The 18,938-nt window shown below is 46.1% G+C and overlaps 1 protein-coding gene across 1 annotated transcript in view; it reads right to left on the minus strand.

Annotated features, from left to right (window-relative positions):
• Positions 1-18,938, minus strand: part of slc49a4 (solute carrier family 49 member 4) — a 41,211-nt gene that overhangs the window by 11,803 nt on the left and 10,470 nt on the right. The window contains exons 3-7 of the mRNA XM_035651516.2: positions 17,109-17,383; positions 16,187-16,316; positions 11,237-11,345; positions 7,187-7,254; positions 1,131-1,258 (exon numbers count right to left, since the gene is read on the minus strand). Of these exons, the coding sequence (XP_035507409.1) occupies positions 1,131-1,258; positions 7,187-7,254; positions 11,237-11,345; positions 16,187-16,316; positions 17,109-17,383 (710 nt within the window). The remainder of the gene's footprint in view (positions 1-1,130; positions 1,259-7,186; positions 7,255-11,236; positions 11,346-16,186; positions 16,317-17,108; positions 17,384-18,938) is intronic.

Raw genomic sequence — 18,938 nt, forward strand, 5'->3', positions numbered from 1 at the left:
TGTTAACTTGTGTCTGTCAATACAACTCAATAATGCCTTGAATATTAATTAATCTTTAGGATGATAAGGACTATAGTTGGACCACAGAAAAACTGAAACTGAAACAAAAATCTAATGACAACCTTTTAAGCTAAATATTTACATTTCTTTCCCCTAAAGACTAGTCACGTGTTCACAGAGATTAGGCCGATGTGTGTGTGAATGTGTGTCTGTGTGTGTGTGTGTGTGTGTGTGTGTGTGTGTGTGTGTGTGTGTGTGTGTGTGTGTGTGTGTGTGTGTGTGTGTGTGTGTGTGTGTGTGTGTGTGTGTGTGTGTGTGTGTGTGTGTGTGTGTGTGTGTGTGTGTGTGTGTGTGCCACGCTGGGATAAGAGGTTTTTGTCAGATTTCTGCTGCAGCATCACGGCGCCCTCTCGCGTGACGTGCCAGGTGGATGAACAGCCGCAGACTGCCAGTGACTCTGATAAGAGCAACGCCAGAGCTCGGGCAAATAAATGATGATGGATGACAATCGCCAAAATCAGCGTGCTTATTGGTTTGGCTTCGGGAAAAGGCAGCTAAGGCCACTAATGTCCCAAATGGGTTCATCACTGACATCAACTAATGGATTGATTCTACTGAATAAGCACTGGTTTGTGCCGTTATGGCACTAGATCCAGTAGATATCGCCCTGGAAAGACACGGTGAGCCTTTACGTCTTTCTGGGGCGATATCTACTGCATCTAATGAAAGAATCATTTTAATGATTACATTTGCATATGTATTTTACTCATTATTTTAGAACCTGCGCTGTTGATTGTGGTTCTTTCTTCTTTTCTGGTGTCTTTTAACAAACCATTCAGGGGCAGCACCCCTAATTCCCAATTTCAACTTTGTGCAATGACGATAAATTCTTCTCACGTACACAATGGTCTAAAATGTACTAAGCCGGAATATAAAATAAAACACACCTGCCAGTGTGGTTCCGCTGCAAAAATCCACGTAACAATTCAGAGTGGATCGTTCTGCCTTTGGCAAATCTATCCGGGCGCTGAACTGCCCACGCAAATTCACTTTGGCTCAGCGTTGTATCCGAGCCTGCGACCGACCTGTGTGCGATGTCACCTTGACAGCGACGCTGCTTTTGGACCCACCTGCGGTGGAGGGAAGGTGAGTGACTCTGCTCAGACAGGTGAGCGTGAACCAGGTGGACGACAGCGAGGCTCCGGCCAGCATCAGCACCAGGATCAGCTTCAGCATCCCTCGGATGGAGTCGGCAAACCTGGGAGCGAAATATATTCAAGTTACTGCTCTAAAATCAACGACAGAAGGAGAAAAAAAGGCAGGCGAGACTAACAGAAGGGAGTGAAGACAGCCGCTTCAGAAACAAGAGGCATCCTTCATAAACAACGGGCGGCGATGGGATTTCTCGGTGTCTGCCGCTTCTTGTGATGTGGTGTCGTCCTCGATTACAGGAGACGTGCATTGTTTTCGGAGAAAAGGGCCGGGTCGGTTCCTTCTCCCACTTGATTCCGAGTGCGTGTCGGTTGCACATCATCACAGACACTGTTCCGAGAGTTGATTTCAATTTGTTTAAACAGACACAGACTCCAGAGATGTTGAGCGATTGTATTATATTGCGGGAGACAGGCCCGAATTCTCAAAACTCTCTTTGTGGTTTCTCTTTGTAGCCCTTTTCTAAACCCCTTATAGTTCATTGGCTCCTTTCTGCTCCTGAGGGTAGGCAAACGTATGCTTTGCAAAGAAAAAGATTAGATGGAGCTACAGAAGCCCGTAGCAGAGACAGACACTAATTACTTCTGTTTTGTTGCTCGCTCAGACGAGATGCTCCGAGAGAAGAGAGCTGAACTTTGACAATGAACTTAACGGCGGAAGGAAAAAGAAATGTTGGAAACGGCTGATTAGTTCAGCGAGGGAGTGAGGTTCTGTCAGTGTGCAGACGGGGGGGGGCAGGGGGACGATGGCAAATCAACTTTTGGGGCAGATAATGAGAACACCTCTCCGCTCAGAATATCTCAGGATGGCATTTCGGATGACATTAACGTCCCCGCGGATTTCACGAGCTGTCATTCACGGACCTCGACGCGTTCCCCTCCGGGTTCGCGGGACACGCGCCCTCTGGACTTTCAAAGCACCGCGCGGGGGGGGGGGGGGGGGGGGCATAACACGATGAGTTCCTGTCGTTGCTGATTAACACATCTGAAGCCGTCACATTTCTGTTCTCAGTGAATGAGCTGCCGGTCGCACTGGTAAAACAGGGCAATCTAGTCAAGAGTGGCAACTACACAGAGATGTCTCGTTTCGCTGCCTCTCAAATCTGCATCGCGCATCTGCCACCGACTGGCTCGCGTCCACAACCCCTTCAACCTCCCCCCCTCCGGTGCCAGAGAGGGATAAAGTCCTTCGCCTGCTCGAAGCCCAAACCCTCGTCTCTTTACATAGAGGATCACAGGCTACTCCACTGTATCAGCTCCAATCGATCCTCCGGGCAGAAACGCCATAAGTAGCTTATTTTCTGCGTACTCAACCTCTGATGCTCCCTGACTGAGTCCACTTGATAAAGGGCCTGGTCGCTGATTGCCAAGATAAGTCAGCTGCGGCACAGATTTTTAATGAGAAGAAATACAAATGAGCAGAATTTGAGTTTTTGAAAAACCACTGGCTGAGAGGAAAGTGAAATATCCTACCAACATAATCGTTGGTGTTTTTATGTTTTCTTCATGTCAATAAATTATATGAGGACAAACCAAATATCTTGTTAGTGCTACTAACAAGTATTTACCTGTGTAGTCGAAGTCTGATAGAACTAAAGCCAGAGCGATATGGATTTTTGGGGGCCGATGCCGATATCGATATCAGGGAGTATAAGATTCACGATATGTATACATCGGCAGACATATATAATCTGTCCTAAAATGTCGTTATCAAACCTTTATGACAAAAAAGTCTAATCGAGGCTTGATATTTTAGTTTAACCACAGACTTTACTATAAATAACTATAAAGAAAAAGAAAAAGAAAATACAATCAAATATATAGAACTTGAAATAAGAATATAAACATCATTTATTTCACATAAAAATGTAAAAAGAAATGCAATTTTTTTTCTGCAGTTTATTCGGTACAATAAAATATTGAATATCGGTAAGCATACGCACCGATACCGATATGTCTGTGAAAGGCTACTATCGGCCAAACACATACACACCGCTTTACGTACTTGCTTGAAACAAGAGAACGTGACACAAAACACGTTTCACACATTGGAAAGGACTCAAACATCTAGTTGCTTTTGCTGTTTGTTTTTTTCTTCTATAGAATTTGTTGACATCCAAGAAAAAATACAGAATAATTATGACACTTTTCTCCAGTTTTCAGAAAGAGAGCAAGTGCCAATAAAAGCCGGAGGAAATTGCTGCCTCACCAATCCAGGTATATCGTTTTAATGTATTTCAGAGCGCTTGTTACGCTACCGGGTGAGTAAAGAGGGTCATAGCATCTCACGAGGCAATGTCAGAATTAAAAGCCAATCTTTCACGCTCCTCTCACGGGATTTATTGGCCATAAAGAACGGGATCATTTAAGTAATGTGGGAGTCAGATTCCATTTTCTGCTCTCGCGGCGCCTGCGGGGGATAACGGTGAGATGTATTATCTGTGCAATATTATCAATTGCGCCTGTCTGTTTGAGGGACACGCTGCAAATAACCAAATTGATGTAGACGCTGTAATGTGATGGCCAGCGAGCAATCGCCGTTTTTTTTTTTTAACAGGCAGCGGCTGATCCTCATTTGTGTTCTTGCTCAAATCCCGTCTTATTAACCTGGAGCGTCGTCTGGCCCGGCCCTTTGTGATGTGGAGGAGAATAACCCGGTCGGTCGCGCCGCCACCTCCCCTTCCCCTGCTCTGCTCTGCTCTGTTCCCGGGGCTTCGCAGCGGTGAGATAATGAGATGGTTGTTATTCTTTCCCTCCACCATTCCGGCGATAGCCACTGTCCTCCAATCAGCTTCTAACTGGGCCACACAATTAAAAACAGTCGCCAGGAGTGTTTTGTCCGATGTTTTTCCCCGCGACAGATGCAGCGCGCCGCGGAGCATCCGCCGCCACTAAACCGAAGCCGCTGCGCTGAGCTCGCTGCCGTTCAACCATCCGCCGACAAAAAGACACGCGGCGATGAAATTATGGTTTTTGGCAGAAGGGGAAACTGCCGACCCCCCCCCCCGCAAGAAATTTTAATTCTGCAGCCACTTAAAGTGTGAAGCTGCGACACGAAGATCGTTCAAACCCGGGGGCCTGTTTTCTGCCCCCTGTGGTTAAACCGTGCTCGGCTGAGGGAGAGGGGACAGCAAGCGGCATATAATAAGTCACATCGCGACATGAACAACTGCCGCTGGTGGGTGAGACGGGGGACAGAGATTGCTCTCTGCTCACTTCATTACCACGGGGCTTCCCTGGGAATGTATCTAATGATGGCGTGTTAAGGCGAGAGGATGAAGAAGGAGAAGGAAAAGAGCCGAGCGAGGCGACATTTAGTTTGAAGGGGGAAGAGAGAGAGAAAGAAGAAATGAAAGCGTCGCTTCCCGACGGACGACGAGGTTGAAAACCCACGATGCTGAGAGAGAAGGGCTGCGTCAGGAGCAGCGGCCACAAATCACCCCAGGTTAACGTCTCAGTTGAGATCTCGCTCGGCAATCAGATTATTACACAGATATAGCCGGCGTAAAATGTATACGTGTGTGGTTAAATGGTGATGAAATATTACTTCATTTGAACATTTTGAGATGTTTATGGTGGATATTAAAAGTTGTGTAACTGCTTTTGAGTATTTGACTTTCACTTAGATTGATTCACAGATTGAGCTGACGAAATATGAAACTTCCCCCGGGTGAATGGGTGGAACTTAAGAGCCGCAGTCAAATCGATACACCGATACTTAAGACTCGTTTGTTTTCATAATTTATCAACCGACAGAAAATACCTTGAGTTTAGTTTAGAGATGCAACAGTTAATCGATCAACCAATTAGTAATCGAAATTAATCCCCAACGATTAATCGGTGGAAGAAAAGTAGTTTTTGTGTGGGGAAAAAGGCAAAACCCTCTGATTTCAGCTTCTTAAGTGTGAATATTTTCTGGTTTCTTTGCTCTTCTATGACAGTCAACTTAATATCTTAACGACTAAGAAAATAATCGACAGATTTAAGCGATAATAGTTGTACTGCGCTAACTACAGCTTTTGTAGAGTCTAACTTGGAACTTGGTCTCATATAATAAGAGACCAACTCTATTGGGACACAATTCACTGGCATGATCAGCGAAGTTCAAATCCGACCACTAACCAACCACGTGCAGCCATTTGCAAAAGCTTCATCAAATGTGCGCATCAAAGAGAAGACGGATGAATCCCTCCGCGGACTCGCCGGGTCTGAGCAATCAACGGCGATAATTCAACAGCTCTGTTTACATACACTCGGTCTTGTGCTGCGAACAGCTCCATTGATTAGCAGTGGGAGTTATGGGCTCATTTCCCTGATTACAACTTGAAGAAAACACAGTGGGCCCGCGGCCCGGAAGTGCTGATCGGGCGTCCGCCTGCGATTAACAAACAGAGGAGGGTCCCGAGAAAACTCTGCAGATCACTCTCCCTACTCGAGTGAATGTGGGTGAAGCGGTCTCAGACCTTTGGACCCCCACGGCATATATCTCTCAGAGCGGGAATGGATCCGCCTGCTTTTGCAGACTCCACACTCCCCGCCGTTTGCCGCGCGGCTCGTTATTCATCCCGGGAGGTGACTTACTCTCCGCGCTCTATCACAGAGTTTGCTGGATTCAGATCGTAGATTAATCGAGAGGAGATTAGAGGGAGATCTGCTCCTTTGACTCAACTTCAGGGCAACTCTCCGCCGTTCTTCGCAAGAGATCTATTAGTTATTGACAAGGTTAGAAACAGTAAAGTTTGTTTGAGTCAATCGGTCACATTGACAGACTGTTCAAATCCACATTCAATCCTGGAACAGGTGGTGTCAACCTCCATGTCTGTATCAAAGTTGCAGATGTGTTGGACTCTCCATTTAAACAATGCTACGAAAAAAACTATTTTTGTCCTGTGAACACTTTGGAAAAAGGATTGTCTATTTCTTAACGTTCACCACGGGTTACTCGTTGTTTTTTTTATCTGATTTTTTCATAAAGAAATAAAACAAGCCAGTTTTTCGACAAGAAAATTGCAAGATAAGAAAGTCTGTGTAGCCACTGTATACATTTTATTATATCTTACACTATTACTAATCTCCTGACCCCCTCAGATTTATTTTAAAAATCTTTTGTGTGTCCTGAGCTGGAGGTTGGGAACCACCGATCTACAAACACCCTGTTATACTTCTTAATAGTTCCTTCAAGAGACAAATGGCACTAACCTGCAAAGTAAGTAACTGAAAGAGTATGAGAATCTAGACACTGCTCTTCCTAAAGGGCCAGGAGTTGTATCTTTCCTCCTCATTGTGGTCACCGTGTGTTAAAGGATAATTCCGCTTCTTTCAACCTGGCGTATGCACACAAACCGGTAACCTGCACGAATCTCACAGATTTCCAAATAAAGGTGATTTTATAAAATGAAGCATTTGAGTCTTAATGGGAAGTCAACACGGAAAGTGGCCGACTGGAACTGCCATTCTGCTGACCGTACTCTAGGGATCTACGTCTGAGGCATGTCTGTTGTTCCTGCCATCGGAGGTCTGCTAATGTACATGAGGGGTTACAGTAAATGCTCATTTTCTAATTTGATGCCTCACCGGGTCCATGGAGTTCTCACCGAGCTGGGTGGTATTAGCCTAATAATCAGACTGAATTGCTATTTTGTTTTCGACACTGAGTCGTACATGTGTGTGTGTGTGTGTGTGTGTGTGTGTGTGTGTGTGTGTGTGTGTGTGTCTGTGTGTGTGTGTGTGTGTGTTCTCTCTCGAAGTTTCATAATAACATGGATGAGTAGGCTGCGACTAACCAGGTCGACGGAGTTTTGTTTTTATGGGAGATGTTAATTAGAAAGTCTATTCGAGGAAAGGTATGTTACACATCGCCAGACTGAACTTATTTGTCCGATCTCCTCTCACAACTTCATGTTCACCTTTAAAACCAATAACTTGAGACAGTTGCGCCGTCAAAAAGAGAAAGAAAAAGGCGAGCTTTCACTTACCTGGCCATCGCCACTCCGAACACACACCCGCCGACCGTCGACCAGAAACCAATCCAACCTGCGTCCACCTGTGGAGGTAAAAAGGAAAAGATGATGGGATGATGGTGGGTTGCAAAAGAAGAAGGTAAGAGGCAAGAGAAAAAAGGAAAGAGTAGAGTAGAGAAGAGTAGAGTAACAAACGGTGAGTCGTTCAGTGTTCAACATGCAGTCCACGACTAAGAGGACAGAGCTGGACAGAGTGTACTTAAGTCTACTGAGGCCTGTCAGTCAGTGTGTGTGCGTGTGTGTGTGTGTGTGTGTGTGTACACGGTCGTTGTCCTTTCTTATTTATGCTGAATAAGGCCAACACATACACTTGGCCTTAAAGTCAGGAGGCAAAATGTTGGCATGGGGACTGCAGCAGAATCAATATGAGGTAAAGAGTAGCACACACACACACACACGCACACACACACACACACACACACACACACACACACACACACACACACACACACACACACACACACACACACACACACACGCGCACACACACACACACACACACACACACAATCAGTCTGTGGCACCATAGTGGCAGCGAAGGTGTTTGGTTCGCATCAATCTCCCCCGAGAGCCAATAACTCACATTCAACCAAATTCAACCAGATGGGAGATGAGACGGCGCTGGAGCAGAATCCCAAGTGGGAACTGATGCTTTTTGTTTAATCACACACTCTGCGACGACCCGTCGGGAAAGGTCCGTAATGAAGACAAGTGGGCGTATCAAAGTTATTAAATGTAAAGCGTACTCCGGCTGAAGTTAAGTGATGAATGCTTAAGATGTTATTCATTTATATGTTATCTAAATTACACTGCGTGTCTTCTGCGTGGGCCAAAATCATCTGTAACACGCTAAATGCTGATTGGAAATGGCCCGCGGTGACCTCACCCAACAAATGACACAGAACCAAATATTTTTAACACACACTTGGCACCTACAGTACGACTGGTGCTTATTATCTACATACCAATGCAGGGGGTTTATGAGGCATCACATCGGCACATTGGTTTGTGCACCAATTTAGGAAGCTAAACACAAAATTTCCTGCCAAGCCGTTTCAATCCTGAGATGCAAATTACTATGTTTCATGTGCGGGTGGAGAGTTAATTAACTGCAGTATTCTTAGGGCCTTGGAAAATCAGATTTGGAGCTTAATCATGTCTGCTATATTGCGATTGTGTCAATAAGCGGGAGACGACTGTTGTTGTCTCTTGACACAGAAAACGTGTCTGTTTTTCCTTAATTTTCTCTCCCAGTCTCTGGTTATAAGCCATTTTTAAGCCAATATACAAAGACGTCATCCTTCAGCTTCAGTCTGACGTGGTATTCCTTCACTCCCAATTCCCAAATAATCCCCAGAAAATCCACACAACAGTCTTTAATAGCGCTCCGTGTATTCGGATCAAATTAAACAGAACGCTCAAGAATTCTGAGAGTGTTTTTTGTGAGGGAATGAAAACATGCTATCGAACTCAAAGAAGCGGGGACGCCTCGGATCAGCCCTTCTTAGATCTGTGTATTCCAAACGGCTCGTCTCCATTACGGGAACAATTACACGCGACTGACGATCGCCGTGCGGCACCTCGTTCCCTGAGTCCTACTCATTATGGTAATGCTGAGGTCTGAGCTCAATCCCTCCGTCCGCTGGCCGAGCACGTCTCCACCCTGCAGCGCTCTCTCTCGGAGCAGACACTCGAACCCCCTGGGGTGCACTGCCTTTACAAGATCCTCTACTATCCCCACTTCCAAACTAAGAATTACACACTTGAGGAGAGTCCGACCCTCAGTCAGACCCCGTACTGCTGCCACATGATTGGCTGAAAGGATCATTGCATGAAAAAGATTTGATCCGATTCATTTTTCAAAATCCAGCCGGATATCTTCCTCTACAGAGAAGCAGCGAGGGGCCATTTTCAGGATGGGACACCCTAGTTTTCTCGATCGAGGCTATGTCAATTCTTAGATGATCCATGTCTACATAAGGTGTGTGTGTGTGTGTGTGTGTAGCATCTGGCTGCAACACACGACATGCTACTTAAAGGGCCAGTAAGCGATTCTGGAGAAAGCTTGTTTCTCTTGTCGTTGTGGTTTTCACCGCTCTGGCCGCGCGGTGAACACGGGTCCTCTGTGTGGGAGTCTGACGCACTAACCACGAGGCCAAAACCACCGAGTTGCAGCACCACTCCCCAGGGGTCGACAAGTGACCATTTTTTCTATTTGATTTACGGAGCCTGGGCTAAGGCGGAAAAACCCGATTTTTTCCCCCGCACAAAAGCGACAGCGAACGGACGGAGAGACAAAACGCGTTTAGCTCTAGAATTGCCTACTGCCCCTTTAACTCTTCACACCGCCGTTTCATCCAGGATCCACCCAGTTTCCCAAATCTGCCTTTTTTCCCAGCCGGATGGCTATGACCCGGAGAGCCGGATTGGTGTTGGATCAGCTATTCTCATCAGAACAAAGAAAACTTTTCAGAACTTATCTAATGCATTAGTATTCCTCCATCAGTTTTGTATCAAAAGGCACATCCTGTAACAGCTCACCTCACTGGAAACGACTCTTTTTCTATTCTTAAAAAACACTTTTTATCTCCTTTACTAGCTTGGATAAAAGACATGTGGAGGAGAGAAAAAAAAATAATCTTCTGAGAACAAACGAAGTCTGAGAGATACTTGGCATGCACTCCGCTCCCTCTTGACAGGCGCATGAAGATAGAGGTGTGTGACTAGAAGCGCCTCATCCTCCGCATCGCCTGCATGTGATCTCCTCTCGAGCACAACCTGATTGATGACGACCTTGAAAAGGTTCTACGTTTGTCTTTCAACGCGCTGCTGCGTCGCAAGGCCCCGAGAATGCAAACGACGCAGAGCTTTTCTTTTCCTCGGACCCTGCATCGTACAACCCGACCGACTCCAACCAAACCTTGACTACGTCCGACCGAAGACGGACTGCAAATGATCCTTTTAGGTTCCTGGATGTAAGACGGAATCTGTTGTTTGCACGGTGTAGCACACACAAGGGGGTGAGAGCGAGTTAATTAAGCTCTGCAGAAAAGCTCGGCTTTCAGGAGGCCTCCCACCACTGAACTACACGCCTCCTGTTCGATCAGGAGCCTTGGAGTTAATTATTCCTCAGTTGTCTCCAGTATTTCAGATCTGCTTCAACAAAAAAGAAATGCACACTACCTGTGTATTTGACTCCTGTAAAGGCGCGACAAGTTTCGAAATGCAAGGAGGAACCTCATCGCTCATTCATCCCATTGTTCATCTGAGTGGGCTGCGTTTGTGAGAGGGCTCTGCAAATTGCGGGCACAGAGGAGGGTTTTCAAGAAGGGGTGGGGGGGGGGGGATAAAACCTGGCGGATCGAACGGTAAGCTACTCGTGCCGCTTTTGTTTTGTTTTTTTATGCATAGATACTACGATAAGCTTCCTGGCATTCTATTCTTGGTTGCGACGTATCCGCCGAAAAGGGCAAGCGAGATGAAATATAGAGCGTCGGGTCGAATACGCGTTGACCCTAGACTGCTCAATTTCACAAAAAGCATCCGAAATAGCAGCGCTGACAAAAGGATGGCACCTTTTGTTGATGGAATGCAGTTTGAAATTGCTTCCCACACAAACATTTTCTTGGCAACACGGTATGTGCTCTGAGATAAAACCCCTCACAGCTCAAGAGCCAACAGAAGTGTGTGAACCCTTTTGGAATCACCTGGATTCACCTTTTCCTGCATGAATTATGTCAGAAAATGTAATCTGATTGTCATCTCGGTCACAGGTGAAGATAAACACAATGTGCATAAGCTTATAACACACAGAGAACTATGATCTTTTCTGTTTTTGTGTAAAAACAACCCGTTAAACATTCACAGTGCTGGAGAAAGAAGATGTACACGTGGAATGATGATTATTCAAAGGTGACCTTGGCTCCCTGATGCTCTTTTCTTTTTCTTTCTATCCAAACCTAATACATTAACAAGATTAAAGTGATACGTTATTCTGCCGCCTACCTGGCTGACTTTAGCCGGAGTGAGGACCATGTCAAGGACTCCCGCCCAGCCGGCGATCACTCCAGTGGGGACTGCGTAGGCCAGCGCCAACATCAGGAACCGGAAGTTACTGCAGGAGCCAAAAAAAAAATTAAAAAAACATTAGATATTCAAGATTGCACTCTTCTATATCTTCTATAATATGATGGAGGTTCTGTGTGATTTGTTTAGCTGATCACCTCTAGTTTAAATGTTAACTTTAGCCACAAGGTTCTGTAAAAGCAGACGGTTGAGGTCAAGTTCCGTCCACATCCTAGCGGCACTGGCCTGAGATGAAAGAGCGGAACGCGACATAATGGAAAGACTCCTTCTCCTCCAGTTCACTGGTGTTTTGGAGGCCTGCCATCCCCTCCAGGTCCTTTCTACTATACTACAGTATCACTTTACACACACACACACACACACACACACACACACACACACACACACACACACACACACACACACACACACACACACACACACACACACACACACACACACACACACACACACACACACACACACACACACACACACACACCTTTGGCTCGTCTCCGGGGGCTCCTGTCACAGAAAGAGATCTACAGTATCCTTACGCGGCAGCTTAGTGACAGAGAGTTACGCCGCTAAAAGTGGGCAGAGCTGCCAGAATAAAGCAGAGAGTTATCACGGAGGGGCGACGTGCACCGTAAAACTGAACAATACGGTCGAAAGCTATGGATTTATGTTGCTTATTCGAGATAATCCCGACGTTTGACACGATGGCCCGGTGTTGTTCACAAGATGGGATTGGGATAATGCAATCGATTAGTTCTGGCTTTAGCGATGACAAATCGAACACTCTGAATCGGATTAAGCATTTACTCAACACTGGAATATGATCAAAAAAATACTTTTCACGATTTCCTACACTCCAAGGTTATTCGTAAGACCGACAAATTAAACCCCAAACACATATTCCTTTACAATATTCCGAAGTTTAACACAACTTAGAAGCTAAAACCAGAAAACGTTATGCATATTTCTTAATAAAATTACTTTATCAATGATTATTTTCAAAACTGCCATAGACTACATTTCAACGGTCCAGGTTTTGGCTTATGTTTTCTATGCTACATATGAAGTTATCAAACTTCACAACAGGAGATGAGAACACGCACCATCTCCAGGCTGTGATAAATGGCTTCAGGCTACTGATAGTGTTGCTGCAGGGTTCGTTACGAGCTGTCGGCTAATATCTCATCAGCTTAACAGGAAATAGAAAAAGAAAATAAAAATCACCTATGCTTTGTTATGTATGCATATCCTGCACACGCACACGCATGCACACACCACACACACCACACACACAAACACAAACATGCACAGAGAGAGAAAGCTCACCTCTTCAGGCTACATGGCCCTGTTCCAATCGCATGCAGCCCAATTACAATCACTTGGAAGAAGACCCGCACTAATCACCTTCGCCCCAATGAGGTGGCGTGCTGATTTAAACCGGCGCCACCTCCCTCCACGCTAACAATGTGATTAGAATTGCTGGGCGTCTGACAAATGAGGTCTCGGGGGGGGGGGGGGGGTGGCTGCCAGACCGGGCAGCGGATTCATAGATAGATTGTTTTTGTTTTCCCGCTCTCCTCCTCTTGTTTTTTTTTTGGGGGGGGGGTTATGAACATTGTTTAGCCGCATTTATTCTCCGCCTGCTTTTGTTCATTGTAATGCCGGCGTCATTTGGAGCCGCGGGGACAATCAAATCAAAAGCCTGTGGCTTCAAACACTCAACAGTTTAAGTCAGTCTTTGAAATCGCAAACTATGGTGGGGACTCGTCCCGGGACACAAAGCTCTACGTGTTGCTGTAAACATATGCACACCCTTCCCCCCCTTCCTTCCCCCGACACGGGTGAACTTCAGACGACGAATCGCTTCTGTTCGCAGAACACTTTTTGTGAGAAAAACAAACACTGCTGCGCGCCCGTCTCGTCCTAAGCAGTACAAATGTATTTGGCCTTGGAGAGAGTATGGAGAGGGCCACGCTCATGAAAGCCCCCGTGATGGAGCATCCCCTCCCTCTCCGCTTTTCTCCCAGTGCCCCTTTTCATCAACCTAACCACAACAGCAGGAAATCAATATCCATGCACCTTTTTTTCCCCTCCGTCTGGGAGCTTATTCAGATCGCCGGAATGTAAGCAAGCAGACGCTGGCTACTGGCGTGAGAGAGGGAGACATATTTTCCTTTTACTTCCTGCTGGGGGTGATGAAATATTTCTGAATAAGTCCTCAGAGCTGCCGGTGTCATCTGCTAAGTGCCATTTGTCCTTGGCAGACCTGGCTGGGGGATCGATGCATCAAAATGACAACTTTCAAAGCTAAAAGCGAGCACGACGTCAATGCGCGGGCTTCGGGCTGCTGAGCATTCCCTCAGACTGCGCTCGGGAAGAACTATAATGATAACTTGTACGCCGCGTGCGGCAGAGACATTCGGGCTTCTAATTAGGCTGCTGCTGCGGAGGCAGATGTGAACAGCTGGACGCGTTCATCAGGCGGAAGATCATTAACCAGAGCGCGTACCCTGACGGGGCTGAATGGATGAGCAGACACATCCGTGGACGGGTATCAGGTGGACGGGACTTGACTGACTGGTCGCCTGGCGCCCAGCGTCGCCTGGCGCCCACGCCACAAATTTGTGCAATTTTGTCAACTTCTACCGACACAAACTTCGACTAGAAAATGCGACCGGGCAACTCGGTGGTGGTCTCGGAACCGACCCTGACCTTATTAGGGCAGAAGCAGGAATCCTCCTGATGCTCGCTAATTCCCTTCACTTCGACAGTGCATTATGAAATTAGCCGATAACATTTATTAGGTCACGACCAACTTAGCTTTTCAGTGCGGCAGCGCTCCCTCGCCACATGTTACCTCACAGAAAAATTGGTTGCATGCAGGTATTTTAAAAGTATGGAGGGGGAAAGGAGCACTTGTAAATGGTGAATGGACTGTTTTTATGTAGCACTTTTCTAGTGTTATCAACCACACAAAGCGCTTTACAGTTAAAGTCACATTCACACACACACACACACACACATTCAAAAGAGCTGCACAGTTGGTAAAAACCACCACCCACGCCCTTTGTAAATAAATATCTATCGGTGAAGCTGTAAATTTAAATTCCTTTTCCCGAAGTCTTCTGATTAGCATATCTACGTCCTGTACGGGAGACAAATGGACACAAGAGTCCCTTCTCCGTCTCCATGTCCAGCCACTGCGGGAGAATTCTAATGCTCGATGCTGCTGGGCCGAGATACAACACGCTGCCCAAACAGGTCACTGGAAGGCTGCCTATCGGAAGTGGAACAGAACCCCCCTCTCAGCCCGACGGCCTAGTTGAGCTGGCCAGTGTGTGAATCTGTCCAAAACTATGCATTAGGTTGATATCTGCCGGGGGCCCCCGTCATCTATCAGAGGGAGCTCTTGCAGCGAGTTAAGCCCGTCTGTGCTGGTCAGAGGACTACGGGAAAAAGCCTGGTGCAGTTGTAGTGGCGTTATTTCTTACTACGGGGGGGGGGGGGAACCAAGACGCAGCAAACAAAGCTTGGTGCCAACTCCCCAGCTGCCATCGCCCCAGCGTTTCTTCTCCCTTCTCCAGCCCTTTAATCCCCGGCCACTGCCACAGGCCTCGTTCCTCCACAAGCCAGTTAAGAGAGCAAGATATTCGCTCCTCGGGCAACAGGGTTTTTTCTCGTGGCCAAGAGGATAAATATTTCCCCAGCAGAAAGTGTGAGCAGGGGGTTATAGTGAAATGTGACTCAATCATTGACTTTAGATCTCCTCATAGCTCTCTCCTAAGAAAATATAGACAAAGGTGATGGAGGGGAAAAAAAACCAATAACAGCATTCAACTAATACTGATATTCAAGACCTTGTCATGATAGATTATCTCTGGCTTTCTCTATCTTAAAGCTTCAGCAGTGTCCAGAGGATGTGTATTGATAACGGCCCCTGATGGTATAGATGCATGGGATGATGTAGATTTCAGCAGCGACCAGTGTATTATGGCTTAGTAGTTAATCTAGAGGGAACGCCTGTGGGTTTCCTTTGATAACAACCTCCGAGCAGATGGTGAGTGGCAGGCCCGTTCATTAAAATTCCCTATCGTTCCTCCAGATTCTGTCGCTTTAACTATCCAAGGAAAAAAGAAGCGCGCGTCGCATCAGCAAATCAGATACCAAACTACACCCTGATGGATTTGTAGAGACACAGCGGTAAGAGAAGCACTGAAGGTGAAGCAAGAAATCTGCTCCTGACGACTCTGTTAGTCGGATGTCGTGAAACATAAACCTGATTTCAAATGTCACACCGAAGATTCTTTTTACACACCAGAGTTGAATCAAGGACAGATCCAGTTATTGAATAATGTACTGAAAGAATGGTCTCAAAGTAGAAGTTGGTCATATCGATTATTACTGATCTAACAGACCGATTAGGATATTTGTCTACAAAATTGTCAAAAGGCGTCAAATATTTGAATAACACAAACTCTTAAAGCTATTTTCTGGCAGCATCTGTTGGTAAAGCTGCAAACCGCAACCAACTGTGCAACCCACAGGGGGGACACTTTATGGTGGCGCACCGCTCGATTCCATGTCCGGTTTCCGGCAGCGCTGAAAATTCAAGGAGAATGCGACGTATTCTGGACCGTTTCGTGCAACAACCGCATTCAACACGACGTAGGAAACATGGAGACTTGACAATACATTCAATTTCTGTGAATAAGATCATAAAAATGATTATGGTGAATATCGGCCGACCCCCGTAGTGTCAACCTAAAGATGTCAGTTGGCTGGGTTTGTCAGATGACTCTGTGTGTGTGTGTGTGTGTGTGTGTGTGTGTGTGTGTGTGTGTGTGTGTATACAGTGTTTCTTTGTGGTTTTACCTGAGAAGTCTGCAGATGCTGCTCCTGTAGCTGAGTCTCTGGCTCGCAGCGGCTACGCTGGGTGGCATCGGTGGGCGCGACGGGAAATAGATGAGGACCGCTGCGAAAAGCACGGCAATCACGGCCAACTCTGCCGGAGCGCAGCGACACAGATATAAAAAAACAGAGACGCACAGGTTATCTTCGTGGATAAGACAGAAAGACCAATTTGACATTTTAAAGAAAAAGGTCATGGTGACATCTTCGCCTGCAAGAACAGAATGACCTACAAGACAAGAAAGACTAAATACATGCTCAGGTTGTATCATCGTGTGAATCTGGCAAAGAGCTGTGTGATATCTTAACTGACTGTGTCCTCTTGGCAAAGCAACACATCTTACAGTTTGGTTATTTCCAAAAAGGGGAACATTTTACAGCCGTAATCATAAGGATTGATGGAGCGGCAGTTGCATTCCCACTCACATTGATTCGTCATGTAGAGAGGTGACCGGTTGCTGCCGTACAAATTGCAAAATGTGTTTTATGTACCTGTCATTTTTCATTTTTGATCACTTCCAAAACTACATAAAAGGAGCATGCTTTGCCCTTTAATAAAAAAATGAATAACAATACTACCTTAGGTTAAGCAAAAGCCTAAGCCCCAATCTATAACAGCGTGCTTGTTTCTCTTTTGAGTGCGATTTTAATCTTCTGAATCAGTTAAGCATAACAGTCCCAGCAATCTATTTTTCAGCGGGGCGGTTATAAAGATTATAATTGGAGTTTTTTTGTGTGTGTGTGTGTTTGTGCAAAAATTCCTTGGATCCCCTCTCGCCTGATTGTATTTGTGTCCCTTGGTGGAGGGGGTGACATGATGTCGAAATGATGCGCTATTGATCCTCCGTGCCCTCAAGAGGGTTTTTGCAACTCGCCGGTCTCCTACCTGCATACATAACGAGCTGGATCCTGTCTCGGATGGCGCTGTCGGAAACTGCCGCCGCCGCAATCCCGGTTTCTGTCACGGTCTCGTTGGGCGCCGGCACAACCAGAGGTCCCACCACGAACGAGGCGGCGCCCCCCAGGTAGCAGAAGAGCGAGGCCACGGCCGTCGCGGTGGCCCTCTGGTCGGGGGCGAACCACGTCGTGGAGAGGAAGGGGCCGGCGCTCATTATGGTCGGGCCGCCCAAACCGTTCAGGAACTGACCGCCGTGTATCAACCTGTAAGGGAAACAGTAAGAAAAAGAAAGAAATGGCCTTTAATCTTCACTGAAAACAGCAACTAAATCCGGTAGAAGCAGGCAAACATCTGTGCTGCACTTTGGAATTTGCAGCAAATATCAATAAAATATAATCTTGTGATGACCATGGAAATTATTTTCCATGATGGAGAGAGTTTTTCTTTCCACTGTTGCCAAGTGCTTGCTCACGGTGGAAAAGAGTTGGGTTGATGCATTGTAACGTCTCAACCTTACTTATGTTAAGTGCCTTGAGATATTGCGTGTTCTGATTTGGGGCTAAACAGATGAAACTGAATTAATTGACAGCGTAGGAACTAATTTAAATGTCGTATAAAATAATAATGATAGTAATAATAATAACAATAATGAAAGTACATTCTCTACAGTGAGACGAGGGCATCTAAGTTTATCTGGCTATAAGTCTAATCTCAGTTCGCCATCTGCACAGCTGCTTTCAGTCACTGTCAAGAGGTTTAGTCTCTGTAGGTAAGTATGAATTATGTGGGTCTGTATTGACCATGGAAAGCTACGATAAGTAAATTCTTGGAAATGTGATTCTTTTCGCCTGAACAAATATGAGATTTGAGCTTCCAGCTGTTGCGTGGACATAACACTGAAAATTGAGTTCGGAGGACTGTGATGCCTTTAAAGGTTCATAAAAAAAACCCTAACCAGAACTTTGAGCCATATTTTTGTTCATTTTTGACAACTTTGTCAATATCGAGGACTTCTATTTTACAGCATTACAAGAAATTACAGAGCTGTAGGTTTTTCACGAGGTGCAGTAAACCCTTCGTCTGTTTACAACACACTTGCGTTGGATCCATCGCCGTAAAACAACAGAGATAATCAAACATGGCTGCAGCAGTGAGCCTCACATCAGTGTCTTTATTAAGACATAAATAAACTCCTACTGACATCAAGTAATGAAGCATTCGCTATGAGAAAAAAAAAAAAATAATAATCTTATGGAATGATGACAGCCGAAGGGGGGAATGAGAATAAGACGTAATTATCTCGGCGGATGTAAGTAACAACCTGCCCCCTCAGAGAGTCCAAGTTACAGTCTCACTTGTGCAACTTCCCACTGAGCTGTTTCGAGACAGATATACTTCCGAGACGTCCCCCGACGGCACCCGAGCCTTCACCGCCGGCCCCCTCGAGCCCCCGCCCCGTCTATCGGAGACAGCCGGCCGCCGGAGACAGCGCGCGGCTGATTGATTGTCTGTGAGCTCAGTAAAGACCCCATTCATTCAGAGCAGTTTGAGACGGCTCGGCCGAGAGAGAGAGAGAGAGAGAGAGAGAGAGAGAGAGACGAGACCAGGAAGGAAGGAGGGAGGGAAGAAGCCGAGAGAGAGAGAGAGAGAAAATGATGAGGAACGAGAAAGGATGAGCAAGGGATCTTGGGCTAATTGGGAATTTTTTTTTGTGTTCACAAATACTCATTATATTTCCATTCAGATTGTACGCTTGACAGCTGAGAGTCCCTGCTGATCCTCACTCAACGTAAGTGAGGGCAAAAAAACCCCAAACTG

The sequence above is a fragment of the Scophthalmus maximus genome, chromosome 14 (genome assembly GCF_022379125.1).
Source record: "Scophthalmus maximus strain ysfricsl-2021 chromosome 14, ASM2237912v1, whole genome shotgun sequence".
NCBI lineage: Eukaryota > Metazoa > Chordata > Actinopteri > Pleuronectiformes > Scophthalmidae > Scophthalmus > Scophthalmus maximus.